The sequence below is a fragment of the Zea mays genome, chromosome 9 (genome assembly GCF_902167145.1).
Source record: "Zea mays cultivar B73 chromosome 9, Zm-B73-REFERENCE-NAM-5.0, whole genome shotgun sequence".
Classification (NCBI taxonomy): domain Eukaryota; kingdom Viridiplantae; phylum Streptophyta; class Magnoliopsida; order Poales; family Poaceae; genus Zea; species Zea mays.
Genome location: NC_050104.1, coordinates 138,993,795 through 139,006,832, shown reverse-complemented (window position 1 = coordinate 139,006,832; position 13,038 = coordinate 138,993,795). Strand labels below are relative to the sequence as shown.

General features: G+C 45.2%; 1 protein-coding gene and 1 long non-coding RNA gene across 3 annotated transcripts; one reads left to right on the top strand and one right to left on the bottom strand.

Moving 5' to 3' along the window:
• Positions 1 to 2,297: 2,297 nt before the first annotated feature.
• On the bottom strand, positions 2,298 to 6,677 carry LOC100275703 (putative RING zinc finger domain superfamily protein). 2 transcript variants are annotated; one of them, XM_008660131.3, is made up of 5 exons: positions 6,445 to 6,677; positions 5,229 to 5,739; positions 3,754 to 3,794; positions 3,552 to 3,624; positions 2,298 to 3,452 (listed from the first exon to the last, which is right to left on the bottom strand). In XM_008660131.3, the coding sequence occupies exons 2-5, from the start codon at positions 5,554 to 5,556 to the stop codon at positions 2,614 to 2,616; spliced, it is 1,281 nt and encodes a 426-aa protein (XP_008658353.1). In that variant the 5' UTR covers positions 5,557 to 5,739; positions 6,445 to 6,677; the 3' UTR covers positions 2,298 to 2,613. The 2 variants fall into 2 exon arrangements, with proteins under 2 accessions (XP_008658353.1, NP_001143200.1); NM_001149728.1 differs by having other exon boundaries at positions 2,394 to 3,624; positions 6,445 to 6,578.
• Positions 6,639 to 7,388, top strand: LOC109942206 (uncharacterized). Its single transcript, XR_002264828.3, has 2 exons — positions 6,639 to 7,093; positions 7,195 to 7,388. It is a non-coding gene; the product is annotated as an uncharacterized lncRNA (long non-coding RNA).
• The last annotated feature ends 5,650 nt before the right edge of the window (positions 7,389 to 13,038 follow it).

Genomic DNA, 13,038 nt, shown 5'->3' with positions numbered 1-13,038 from the left:
CTTCGGACTGCTCTCTGAAGTCCCTTTGGTGTGGAGCATACTGGCTCCCTTCTGGCTGCTGGCCTTGTTGCAGCGGAGGTGGAGACGGAGGCTGTTGCCAGGAAGCTTGAGGTTGACTCGCCGAAGCAACAGAAACTGCAGGGTGGTTGCCCACATATTCTGGGATGTAGGGAGAATGATACGAAGCTGCATGCATGACCTGCTTCGGCTGAGCTTGTTGTGCTGCGGCTTCGGCTATTTCCTTTTGCTTTTGGATGGTAACATGGCACATCCTGGTGGTATGGCCTTTGTTCTCACCGCAAAACAAGCAAAAGATTCTTCTTGGTTGATCTCCAAATCTTCCGCCGAAGCCCCTGACGCCTCTGCCTCTTGGAGCTGGTGGTCGGAAGGAGCCTTGCTGTTGCCCCGAAGCCTGTGAGGAACACTGTGGCCTTTGCTGTTGGCTCCCTCGATCATCATTTTGGGTAGAGTTATGAATTGATCTAACGTGCCTCGGATAGAACCTTCCTCCGAAGCCCCTGGTCATTTCAGAAAACCTGAAAGCCTCCTCCCTTCTTTGGCGAAAATCATTATCGGCCCGAATGTACTCGTCCATCTTCTGGAGCAGCTTCTCCAAAGTTTGAGGAGGCTTCCTAGCGAAGTAATGAGCTGACGGTCTTGGCCGAAGCCCCTTGATCATGGCCTCAATGACAATTTCATTGGGTACCGTTGGTGCCTGTGCCCTTAAACGCAAGAACCTCCGGACATACGCCTGAAGGTATTCTTCGTGATCTTGGGTGCACTGGAACAGAGCTTGAGCAGTAACCGGCTTCGTCTGAAACCCTTGGAAGCTAGTTAACAACAAGTCCTTCAGCTTCTGCCATGAAGTGATCGTTCCTGGTCGAAGGGAGGAATACCAGGTTTGAGCAACACTCCTGACAGCCATAACAAAAGATTTGGCCATGACTGCAGCATTGCCACCATACGAAGATACTGTTGCTTCGTAGCTCATCAAAAACTGCTTCGGGTCTGAGTGGCCATCGAATACGGGAAGCTGAGGCGGCTTGTAGGACGGAGGCCAAAGTGTAGCCTGCAGCTCAGCGGACAGAGGAGAGGTATCATCAAAAACAAAATTCTCATGATGGAAATTGTCATACCAGTCATCTTCGTTGGGAAAACCCTCCTGATGAAGGTCTTGGTGCTGAGGCCTTCGGTGTTGCTCATCCTGGGCAAGATGACGAACTTCTTCAGAGGCTTCGTCTATCTGCCTCTGCAGTTCAGCTAGCCTGGCCAACTTTTCTTTCTTCCTCTGCACTTGTTGATGAAGCATCTCCATATCTCTGATTTCTTGATCTATCTCGTCCTCTGGTGGTGTCGGGCTGACAGCTTTCCTTTTCTGGCTTCGGGCCTCCCGAAGGGAGACTGTCTCCTGATTGTGGTCCAGCGGTTGCAGAGCTGCAGCCCCAGTCGCTGAAGCTTTCTTCGGCGCCATAACGAAGGTTTATGATCGCCAAAGATGTTCAAAAAACTCAAAGAGTGGAAGTGAGTTCACCGGAGGTGGGCGCCAATGTTGGGGACTTGTTCTCAAATGCTTCAAGAACAAGGCAACATAGAAAATGTTAATCGGTTAAGTCCTTCGTCCTACGAAGCATTATTCCCCTTAGGATATAATGGTTTTCGGACGAAGGTTATGAAGGGCATACCTTCTTAAATACATTATATAATGACGAAGAATGAATTGTAAGGAATATAAAGGATAACATAGATAATTACATATTATTATCATATATAAACAGAAATAACATCGAATTACAAATGTACCTTCAACTTGAAGGAGATGAAAGTACAAGCGTGGCGCAAAAGTGAATGGCAAAACCAGCGTGAACAGTACGGGGGTACTGTTCACCTATTTATAGGTACGAGGCACAACCCATACAAAATTACATTCATGCCCTTTACACTTGATAATAATTCTATAGTAGTCTATCGAGGTCTAAATAGCCTTTTCATCTTTAAGTCGGTTTCACTTTTTGTTGCCACGCCGAAGCTTTCCTGCTCACACCTTCGGCGCTGTATAAACCTTCGTATTGTTCTGGTCTACTGTGATGCCGACTTGAATCCGAAGATACCTGTTCTCACATTATACTCCAGAAATACTGTTAAATCCTGTTTTTGAGGACCTTCGGAAGCCGAAGGCCCCCAACATGCAGCATGTAATAAAAGCAAAACTTCACGGCGTGGATGGCCCAGCAGCATGCATGCGATCACGCTGCACATGTGACTATGTGAGCAACGAGCAGTAGGATAAAATAGGGCCATATGGGAATGGTCATCAATTCTATTCCTCCAATTGCTCAAGTCAACACGCAATGCAAGCAGCCAATGTGAACAGATCAAGCGGAACATTCAGAACATATCAATCACAGGGCATAGATTCTTACTGTGCTACATGCAAAATACATGCAATGGCAAGGTGCTACTGTTACACGCAATGCAAGCAGCCTTCCATAATCCATACAGGGCCCCCATCTTGGACGACTGCTGCGCATGGATGCCAAGTTTCGATAACAGATGCCATAGATAAAATATCAGGAGGGCACACAACATATTATACTCTGTGCCACTAAGATCTAGCTACTTCATGGGCCGGTCATGCTTTGGCGCTTGCTGTCGATGATCATCATGCTGACCTGAAGACAAAGACAATCCAACCTTGTTGAGAACCCTACCGCCAAAGAGCTCCTTCCCGATCCTCGCTTTGAAGGGGAACTGTTTCTTGAAGCGATTGCGGAACAATGCGCCGCCGCTGCGCCTAGGCATGACTGCAGAGTTGTTCCTCTTCAAGCCACGATCAGTGCGAGGAGGGTCAGAAATGCCGCTGTTCCCACCAGCACCAGTGCCCAACAAAAGGTTCCTGCGAGCAGATCGGAGGGCAACATGCAGAGGTTCTGAGAACGACACGTGCCCTTCATCGTCAGTGGCTCGCGCGCACAGGGGGCAAGGTGGTTCATGGACTTCTGTCTTGGCAGTGCTTTCCTCCAAGCAATCCGCGTGGAAGACATGTCGGCAAGGCAGAACTGCTGCCACTGGCATGTCGGCGTTTCGAACAATCCTGTTCGAGGTCCAGGGTGATTTCTGGTGCAGGAATCTCTCGCACAGCCCACACTTCAGGAACCTCGCTGAGCTCGTGGGAGATCTCTGGGACTCGATGCTGATATGATCTGAAATGTCAATGGCATCTCCATCGTATCCAAAGTCATAACTGCTGGCGTTGCTCCATCTGAACCCTTCCCTTCTTGAGCTTGTGTTCGGTTCGGGTGAGGTTTCCATCTTCCCAAGTTCATTCGGTGCATTGTGGAACTTGAGATCTGGGCTCGCCAAGCTGCGACGCCACAGAGGAGAAGCTTGGCTGTCATCACTTGGTGTCGCTCGCCCGGCATTACCAACCTCAAGCATCCTGCACGCTTCTGATTCTGAGACAGGATTCCGGAAGACAAGTGGGTAGACTGGTTTAGACATGAAAGACCGCCTGCCCATATGGTTGCGAGGTAGATATGGGGCTGGTTGTTTACTAGATGAAGCTAACTGGCTTGATTCTGAAAATGGGGATGCAGAACTGAAACTGCTTGTGGCAGTCAGTGGCCTCTGCAGAAGAGGAACATAAAAGTCAGAATTGTGATAGCAGACTGCAAAATTATTTATTAGTTGCATTAGCTCTATGTCATTTGTCAAAGAAATGTGGAAATGACACATAGAAGACGAGAAGTAGCTTACCTCACTTGACTGAGGATAGTCAGAAGTTTCTGGCCTTGATCCTGGTTCAATGAGTAAAGCAACAGTTAATTCAACAGGAAGATATCAAAGGATTACAAAAACCAAAGGAATGTCCTCAGTTGCTTCTACGACTGTGTAGAATTATGGGAAACATGGGTAATCATGAAGAAGGAAAAATGTGGCATAGCAGTATTTGACTTGCATACTATAAAGCCAACTCCAATGTTTACAATGAAGAAAATAATATTACCCAGTAGACTCAATTCAAAGAAAACATTGAGAAGAAAAAGTTTGGTTTCAATATACTTGCTAGTTGTCACACCTAAGAAGATTCCAGTTCCAGGTATGCCAGTTTGATTCAAGAGGGCCTAAGGAGTCTATTGCTCAATTTGTGCAAAACAGAACAGGGCAGAATTAACATGTCCAGATCTACACAACTCAGTCCTTTATGGTTAACAGTGCATACAACGTATTAAAAGGTAATACACCCAACCCATGGAAACATTATAAGCCACAAGAGTGCATGACCATAAAAGCCCAGTAGGAAATCCCTCCGTTCCAAAATATAGCTTGTTTTAGTTTTTTCCTAAGTCAAACTTCTCTAATTTTGACCAAGTTTATAGAAAAATGCACCTATATCTACATCATCAAACTAGTTTCATTAGATCCACCATGAAATGTCTTGATAGTACATTTATTTAGTACTGTAGATGTTAATACATTTATCTAGAAACTTGGTCAAAGTTAAAGAAGTTTGAGGACAAAACTAAAATGACATGGATTGTGGAATGGACAATGGAGGGAGTACATCTTAACACAATGAAGAATACAGTGAAAAAAGTACCAATGAAGTGACTAAACGAAACAAATTACAAGTTCCCCATTTACTATGCAATGCAAAGACATGTTCGAATCAAACCAAATTTGTTTCAGAAGTAAATAACAAAAAGCATAAAGGATTCAATAAAGAAGCCTACTCTTATTTGGGAATAAACATTGTTCAACCTGATGCAAAACTGAACCGAGCCATAACCATGTCTAAACCTGACACTGAATGCATGAAAGAATAACACTTACAATAGAAAAGATCATAAGAAGAGTATGTGACCATGCAAATCCAGTAGAAAAAAGCTGTTGAACTAAATAGCAGCTATACAAGCGGATAATAATGAATCAAATTACAACTGTACAATCCCCCCACTGATAATGAAATGGGGAGGCATGCTTGTAAAGAATCAATTTTACTTTAAAAGTATATTAAAAAATTGTAGAAATTTGACTAAATGGGGAAGGTATTGCATTTTTCCAGTCGAAAAAAGTTAGCACACTGTGTTAGCCTTTCCAGTAGAAACCTCAAATTCAGTCCAGCGCTCAAGTCACAGTTCTACGAAGAGATAACCATATAAAAGAATAGTAAAAAAATAGTTTGCTGCTGAGCTAACTTGATCTTCCATATGAAATAAAAAGGTACATACCTCCTGCAGGGGTAGAGAATTCACCAAGATCAAATCTTTGAAGAGAGGGCGTCCAGCGTGGAGCCTGAAGGCTGTCAGCTGGACTCCCAAAATAAGAAAGTGCTCCATCAGACACAGAATGATGGTGACTGAGGTACTGATCACTGCCAAATGCATTTCTGCTTCCTTTGCTATGGGATGACAATGATGAAACATAAGGTGGGTGATCATGAGGAGCATCATGAACTCTGTGGGGCAATCCATCTGATGAATAACGACAGTCCCATCTCCTTGATGTTGGGGGAGAGAAGCTCGAGTTTATGCGCCAACGAGGCTCAGTAGGATCCATAGAACGATCTCTGCTTGCAGGGTCAGACTTCGTCCCATGTGGCCTAGCGGCCACGCAGCAAAGAGCACCCGTCTTGACTAATTTTGGCAATCACGTGAAGAGACTATTTGCTTATTATGTTTGAGAAGCTTGATTGCAGCAAAGGGGGATTATACACCGAGTGAAGAAAAGGAATAGGGTCACCTGTCCACATAGAAGCATGTCAGTGTTGACAAGAAGATAAGCACGAGAAAATATCATCTGAAGGAAAGACTCCTTTTCAAGGGGGGAGGGGCAATGAACATGCTCATAACTGTTGAACAACTCCATTCACAGCTAGGCCACACCAAACCCCACCCAAAACGCAAATAAAACATATTTATATTATGGATCAAGTGAACTATTAATGCACCATAGAGCTTCTATATACATCATTAAATAAAGCTTCATTTTTTTGGTAATATTGCATTGCCACCACAAGGCCACAACAAATTTGCGTGGGTTAATCTCATCAAATGACACCAACCTAGTTTTATAGGTGGATAAAAGGGAAAGAAATCTACTTCATAATTTTTTCTTCTTCTTGTTCTATTTGCACCAAAATATATCCAGCCCTCTGCGGTCAGTCGGTCAGTGATGCCCCTATCCAACAAGAAATCCACCAGACTAAGAGCTAGTACTTCAGCTCCCAGTCCAATAAACCACCGATCAAATCCACCTAATAACTCGCCCAGTAGAGGGCATGGGTGTGGCGGTGTGCAAATGCAAACCAGATAAATTTTGCAAGAACTCGAAGCTAGTAGATATCTTGTACGTATATACCCGTGGCCAGATCCGAATAAAAAAAAGTTTAAGCTAGGGTTTGAGATGTTCGGTTGCGCAGAGCAGGATGGGAAGGGTCGGGCATACCTGGTAGGTGCTCGTCGCCGGCGAAGACCTGGCGAAGGACGATAGCACTAGCCCAGTCGTCACCACGAGGAAAGAAAGGGGGATGGGGGAAAGAAAAGCGATAGAGAAAGGTGAACGGGAGAAAGGGAAAAAGGAGAGCAGAGTGAACGCAACGGAACGATACATATTCTACCGCAAACGGGCAGAGGGACGTCGAACGCCCGCGAGGCATCGATCAGGCATCCAGCTCGCTTAGCCCGTCAGAGACGAAGCCCAACACACAGCCCACTTCGCAGCCGCTCGCAGCCTGTACCGTCGCGGCAGTGCGCGGCTCCGCGGGTCTCCTACTCTCCTCCGGTCCTCTCCTCCCCACTCCCCAGTCCGGCAGTCCCCATCCCTCGCCTCGTCCCCCGCATCCTACCGCGTGACCATGCACGACACCAGGAGCTCGGTAGATCACATAGCCGGCGCCCCGTCGGCCGCTTCCAATCTCTCTGTAGAGCGAAGCCTACCGTAACGGTGGATATGCAGATCCTCCTACGATGCATGAATCTTTAGGATCGGCAGAGTTGGCTCCGGTCTGTCTCGCTTGCGATGGTGGTGTCGAACGGTGGCCTCCTGCGTTTGCATGAGGAGAAGCTCCACTCATGGCGTTTATCAGCCCATCCAGGTTTGGATCGTCTTTCTGGATCTAATTACATTCCATTCGACTACTCCCTCTCATGAGAACATCCATCATGACACTACTGACCCATGCTAAACACGATCAAGGTACTCATGAACGGGTACAAGGGCCGATGATTGGAGCAAGAATATATCGATTACAACATGAGATGAATCTTCTCCTTAATGATTGTAAGCATGTCTTTACTACGAATCATCTACTACCTAATGGGGATGTACTACTTGTTCTCAGGTTTGAACTTTGAAGCATAAGCTAATCGAAAGGAGTAATCTGGAGATGACGTGCTGACGTGCAGATTCTGACTACCAAGTTAATGATGAAAACTGTACTGCTCTCAAAGGTTCCCACAACAGTAAAACTAAAAAAATTCGAAGCCTTAAAGCTTATGTCCGACAACAAATGTTCATCGGTTCTAAAATGTCAGATATAAGAGTATTTCTGACAGCCACCGTCGAACATAAATTATTTTCGATGGCCTCTAAGAGCCGATCGATTAAATCGGGTAACGATCGTAACGCGTCCAGAGAACTCCACATGTGGGTCGTCGAACTTAAGTTGTCAGTATGTTCGACGGTTGTCCGTGGACCGTCAGACTTTATACACTTATGTCCGACAGCCACTGCTAGACCGTCGGACATACTAATGAATTATGTGAGGTCAAATTCTTCGAGTTTTTTTTGTTTTATTACCACAACACATATTTTCACAGCCACAAATATCCAGATTCCACAACCACATACATCCAAAAACACATACATTTACAAACACATTCCACGTTCACAACACACATTTTTTCTGATAAACGAACATTCACAACCATAAAGTGTCACAAAGTTTCACACGTCGAACTTATGTGATCGACATTCACACATAGTTTCAAATCATTCAAATGTCAACATCAAACTACTAAGGTTTCGAAGTGCAATAGAAGAATAACTAACTAAGCCTACCAGCTATCACTTGGTTGGTTAGAATTGTGGTCACTTCCTGTGGCTGGACTTTTGGTGGTGAAAAACTGAAAAGGTTGTTCACCCACGAAGTCATGGTGTCATCTTGGCCAGATGCATCCCCAGATGCTGCAACTGAAGTTGGAGGTGTCTGGAAGCCCTATAACACATAATTAGAGATATTAAACACTAAGTTCTTCATTTCTAGCAGAAAAGCATATATGTACATATGAACGGATATCTAATATGGATGAAGCAAATGGAAAACTAGTGGAGGTGGAGGAGGCGGTGCAAGCGTCGGAGACACATGTCCATCGTCGTCGTCGTTGTGGAACGACTCAGTACCACGGTTTCTCTTGTTGCTTTTGGAAATGGTGCGAAATTCATAGAAAGCCCATCACCTGCATAAGGCCTGATAACCATCTGATTGGGTGGCCATCCAAGGAACAAACACCTACATGAAATGCTTCTTAGTCAGATAAATTGATGCATTAACATGTACCCAAAATAAGAATCAACCCGAGGTCGCGACCGAGCCAGTTCTGAGATTCGAAGACGTGCAGGCTACAGTCGAAGGAGTGGCCTCCTACAGGATTCGTGGGGAGTAGGTAGCCGAGACCGGGCTCGAGCGAGGCGAAGATTGTCCCGAGGAGTGAGTTTTGCTTCGGGCGAGGCGGAGTTTGCGTCCGAGGGCTTGCCTGTGCTCTATCTTATTGTACGTCCCGTCAGGAGTTGGCAAACGGCGTGCAGGAACAGCAATCGCATGCATAACCATAGTTGGTGAATCTTTCACAAGATTGTGGTCTTGTTACTCCTATACATCTGCAGCCTTACGTGGGTTAGGTATGTGCATTGAATGCTGTTGTCCCCGACAGACTTTGGTTGAGTCTTGCCCTGGGCTTGTCTTCCTTACCCAAGACGGGCTCGGGCGAGGTGGAGACTGCGATTCTGGGGTTGAAAGGGAAATGTGCCTTTGGGCCATTTCTATAATGTTTTGGTGATTAAGTGCCCAACACATATTCTTTAAGTCCTAATGTGCCAAAGATTGAAAAGTGCAAATCAAGGCATGAGGTATGTTTCTAGAGTTAGTACATTTGTTTTTGAATACTAATGAAGTTATCTAAGTGCTAGAAACAGTGGGAAAAGAAGAAAAGAAACCAAAAAGACTTGGCTCGGTGTAGCCATAACTCAGCTCAGTCTGGCACACCGGACTGTCCGGTGGTGCACCGAACAGTGTCCGGTGGTGCACCGAACAGTGTCCGGTGCGCTAGGCTGATCTCCGGTGAAAAGGCCGCTCTTGGGAAAAGATCAGCGGTGTACGACTATAATTCACCAGACTGTCCGGTGAGCCAATGGTCGCTAGCGCAACGGTCGGCCGCGCAATCCGTGAGCGACGCGTGGCCCGCACCAACGGTCGGCAGGGGGCACCGGACTGTCCGGTGCACCATCGGGCCCGAAGCTGCAACGGTCGACTGCGCCTGTTTTGGAAGGCAATCGCGCACCGGACAGCTACAGTGACTGTCCGGTGGTGCACCGGACTGTCCGGTGCACCACACGACAGAAGGCAAGATTAGCCTTCCAAGATTATCTTCAATGGCTCCTAGCTGCCTTGGGGCTATAAAAGGGACTCCTAGGCGCATGGAGGAGTAACTCAAGCATTCACTAAGCATCCTAAGGCATCCAGACTCTGTTCTCGCGCATTCGTTTCGTTGTGTTAGAGATTTGAGCTCTATTCGAGTCAACGACTCACTGTGTTGTCATTTGAGCTCAAGTCTTCTCTTGTGTGCGTGGGTGTGCTACGATTTGTGTCTTGTGTGTGTTGCTCATCCCAATCTTACTCCGTGCTTTCATTGTGATCTTTGTTGTAAGGGCGACATACTCCAATCTTGTGGAGATTCCTCACAAACGGGAATAATCATCTAAAGGAAAAATCATGGTATTCAAGTTGATCATCGGATCACTTGAAAGGGGTTGAGTGCAACCCTCGTCCATTGGGACGCCACAACGTGGAAGTAGGCAAGTGTTACTTGGCCGAACCACGGGATAAAAATCGCGTGTCTTGTGTTGATCTCTCTATGATTGTTTGTGTTCACAAGAACTCGCTTCAAGTTATTTAGCCGTACTAACACTCATAACTAAGTTTTGTGGCTATTAGTGTTTGAATTTTACAGGATCATCTATTCACCCCCTCTAGGTGCTCTCAATTGGTATCAAAGTCGTACTCTTCATTTAATGGACTAATCGCCCGAAGAGATGGATCCTAAGGGAAAGGGGATGGTGGTCAACGACAAGGAAAAGGAGTCCTTCCTCAACGAGCCTAGAGACGACAAGCCAACCGACTCAGGCTCGAGTCACAAAAAAAGAGACGGGAAGAAGAAGAGGCGCATCAAGAAGATCATCTACTACGACAGTGATGCCTCGTCTTCTTCACCACACGACGATGACGATGACTCCTCGTCAAAGAAGAAACCGGTTAATCAAAACTATTTATTTGATTATTCTCGTATTCCATTCAATTCTAATGCTCATTTGCTATCAATTCCACTTGGGAAACCTCCACACTTTGATGGGGAAGACTACTCTTTTTGGAGTCACAAAATATGTAGTCACTTATTTTCTCTCCATCCTAGTATTTGGGAGATTGTTGAAAACGGAATGCATTTTGATAGTACTGACAATCCCGTTTTCATCAATGAGCAAATTCATAAAAATGCACAAGCTACTGCTGTCTTGCTAGCTTCACTTTGCAGGGATGAATATAATAAGGTGAGTGGCTTGGACAACGCCAAGCAAATATGGGACACCCTCAAGATATCTCATGAGGGAAACGACGCCACCATGATCACCAAAATGGAGTTGGTGGAAGGCGAGATGGGAAGATTTGCGATGATCAGGGGAAAGGAGCCTGTTGGGGACTTGTTCTCAAATGCTAAGAGTTAAAAACAAGGCAACATAAAAAGTGTTAAATATTAAAGTCATTCGTCCTTCAAGACATTATGTCCCTTCGGATATAATGAATTCCGGACGAAGATTATGAAGGAAAAAACCTTCGTAAGCTCGATAGATAATAAAGAAGAATTCATATACGAAATACGAAGAATAATTTAAATATTATTATCAATTTATTTTTATTTTCATTATCATGTTCAAAATAACAAATTATAAATGTACCTTCGGACTGACGGAAAGTAAAGGTACAGGCGTGATGCGAAAAGCGAATGCCAAGTCAGCGTGAACAGTACGGGAGTACTGTTCATCTATTTATAGGCAAGGGACGCAGCCCGTGTAGAATTACATTAATGCCCTTTACATTTATCAATAACTCTATAGTAATTCTTCGGGGTCTAATTTGCCTTTTCATCTTTAAGTCGGTTCCCCTTTTCTGCTGTCATGCCGAAGCTTTTCTGCGCATAGCTTTGTGATCATCTTATCCTTCGTCATAATCGTCTTCCGTCTCGCTCAAGCTTCGTCCTGACCGTACTCTTGTATACTCATAACCTGATTCTAAAGATACCTGTTCACATATTTCACTTGGAAAACATTGTCAAATCATGTTTTTGAGGACCTTCGGAAGCCGAAGGCCCCCAACAGTAGCCCCTCGCATATTAATTTGCTGGAATGACGAATTCATATTGCGACATGGACGAAGGCCTTAAGCCGAAGGTCCAAAAAAACACCTTCCCTTTGCTAGAATAGCAACAGTCATTGACAAGCGGGACCCTCCAGTTTTCAACGCACTAGGTGTATAAATAAGAGCTTACCACGAGTTTATTTGGCACGCTTTCTTGCCATCTGCTCTTGCTCACTCGACTTTTAGCCTGTGCACAACAACACTTGCTTGGCTTTTTAAATTTTTAAGCTTCGGATTTGAGAGCACTTTCTCAGCGTTTGCGAAGATGTCTGAAGATAAGAAAGCTGTTGCTGAATCGAAGCTGAGCCTTTCTGAGGAGATGCATCTCGGGTTTCTTCAATCAATATCAAAGACCAATACAGAGAAGATCACTAGGGAGATTTTGGAGGGTTTATCTGAAGACACTGGTGACAGTGACAGCTATGATGTAGAAAGTGGGGGTGAAGACTCCGAAGATCGACCGTGGCGACCAAGTCACACAGTCTTCGGAAAATCGAGCATTAAACAGAGTCATCTTGATAACATGAGGGGAAGATATTTTCGAGACATGTCTACTGTGAGGGCAGATGATGGGGAGAAGACTGTGACTACTCCCGAAGAGAATGAAGTCGTAATCTTCCGAAGCTTCTTAAAGGCTGGACTGTGGTTTCCCTTGAGCAGTTTTGTCGTGGAAGTACTGAAGATATTTGAAATCTACCTTCATCAACTTACTCCCGAAGCAATCATAAGAATGGGCATCTTCATTTGGGCCGTGAGGAGCCAAGGTTTAGAACCAAATGCTAAAAGTTTCTGCAACATACATGAGCTATTGTATGAGACAAAACCCTGGGGTAAAGAGCAGTATCACAACAATTTTGGCTGCTACAGCTTCGGCGCCCGGTCTAGGTCAAGCTGTCCCGTGCCAACCTTTCGAAAGAGGTGGCCTGGCGACTGGATGACGGAATGGTTTTATGTGAAGAATGACTTGAAAATACGGGAAGATATTAAAAATATCATTATGCGCCCTATCTGGCAACGCTTCGGCCTTCAGAGGCCGAAGGTGGAAATGAATGAAGCAGCCGAAGAATGCCAGAGAGCCTTCGGCGTGGTTTGCTCTTTTATTGGGACAAGGGATTTGGTCCAAGAACACATTGCCTTCAGAATATGGCCACTTGTAGAAAAGTGGGAAATGCCGAAGGAGACCGTTAGAGAAACTGACGAAGGTGGATTAGTTAGGCTAAAATACACATTCCAATATGGAGATAAATTCATCGAGTCAGATGATGAATGGCTAAAAAGTATTGAGGCCATAAGTGATGAACTACTTGGATCATACTCGAAGGCCGAAGATACTGCACTATCAGCGGCCTTCG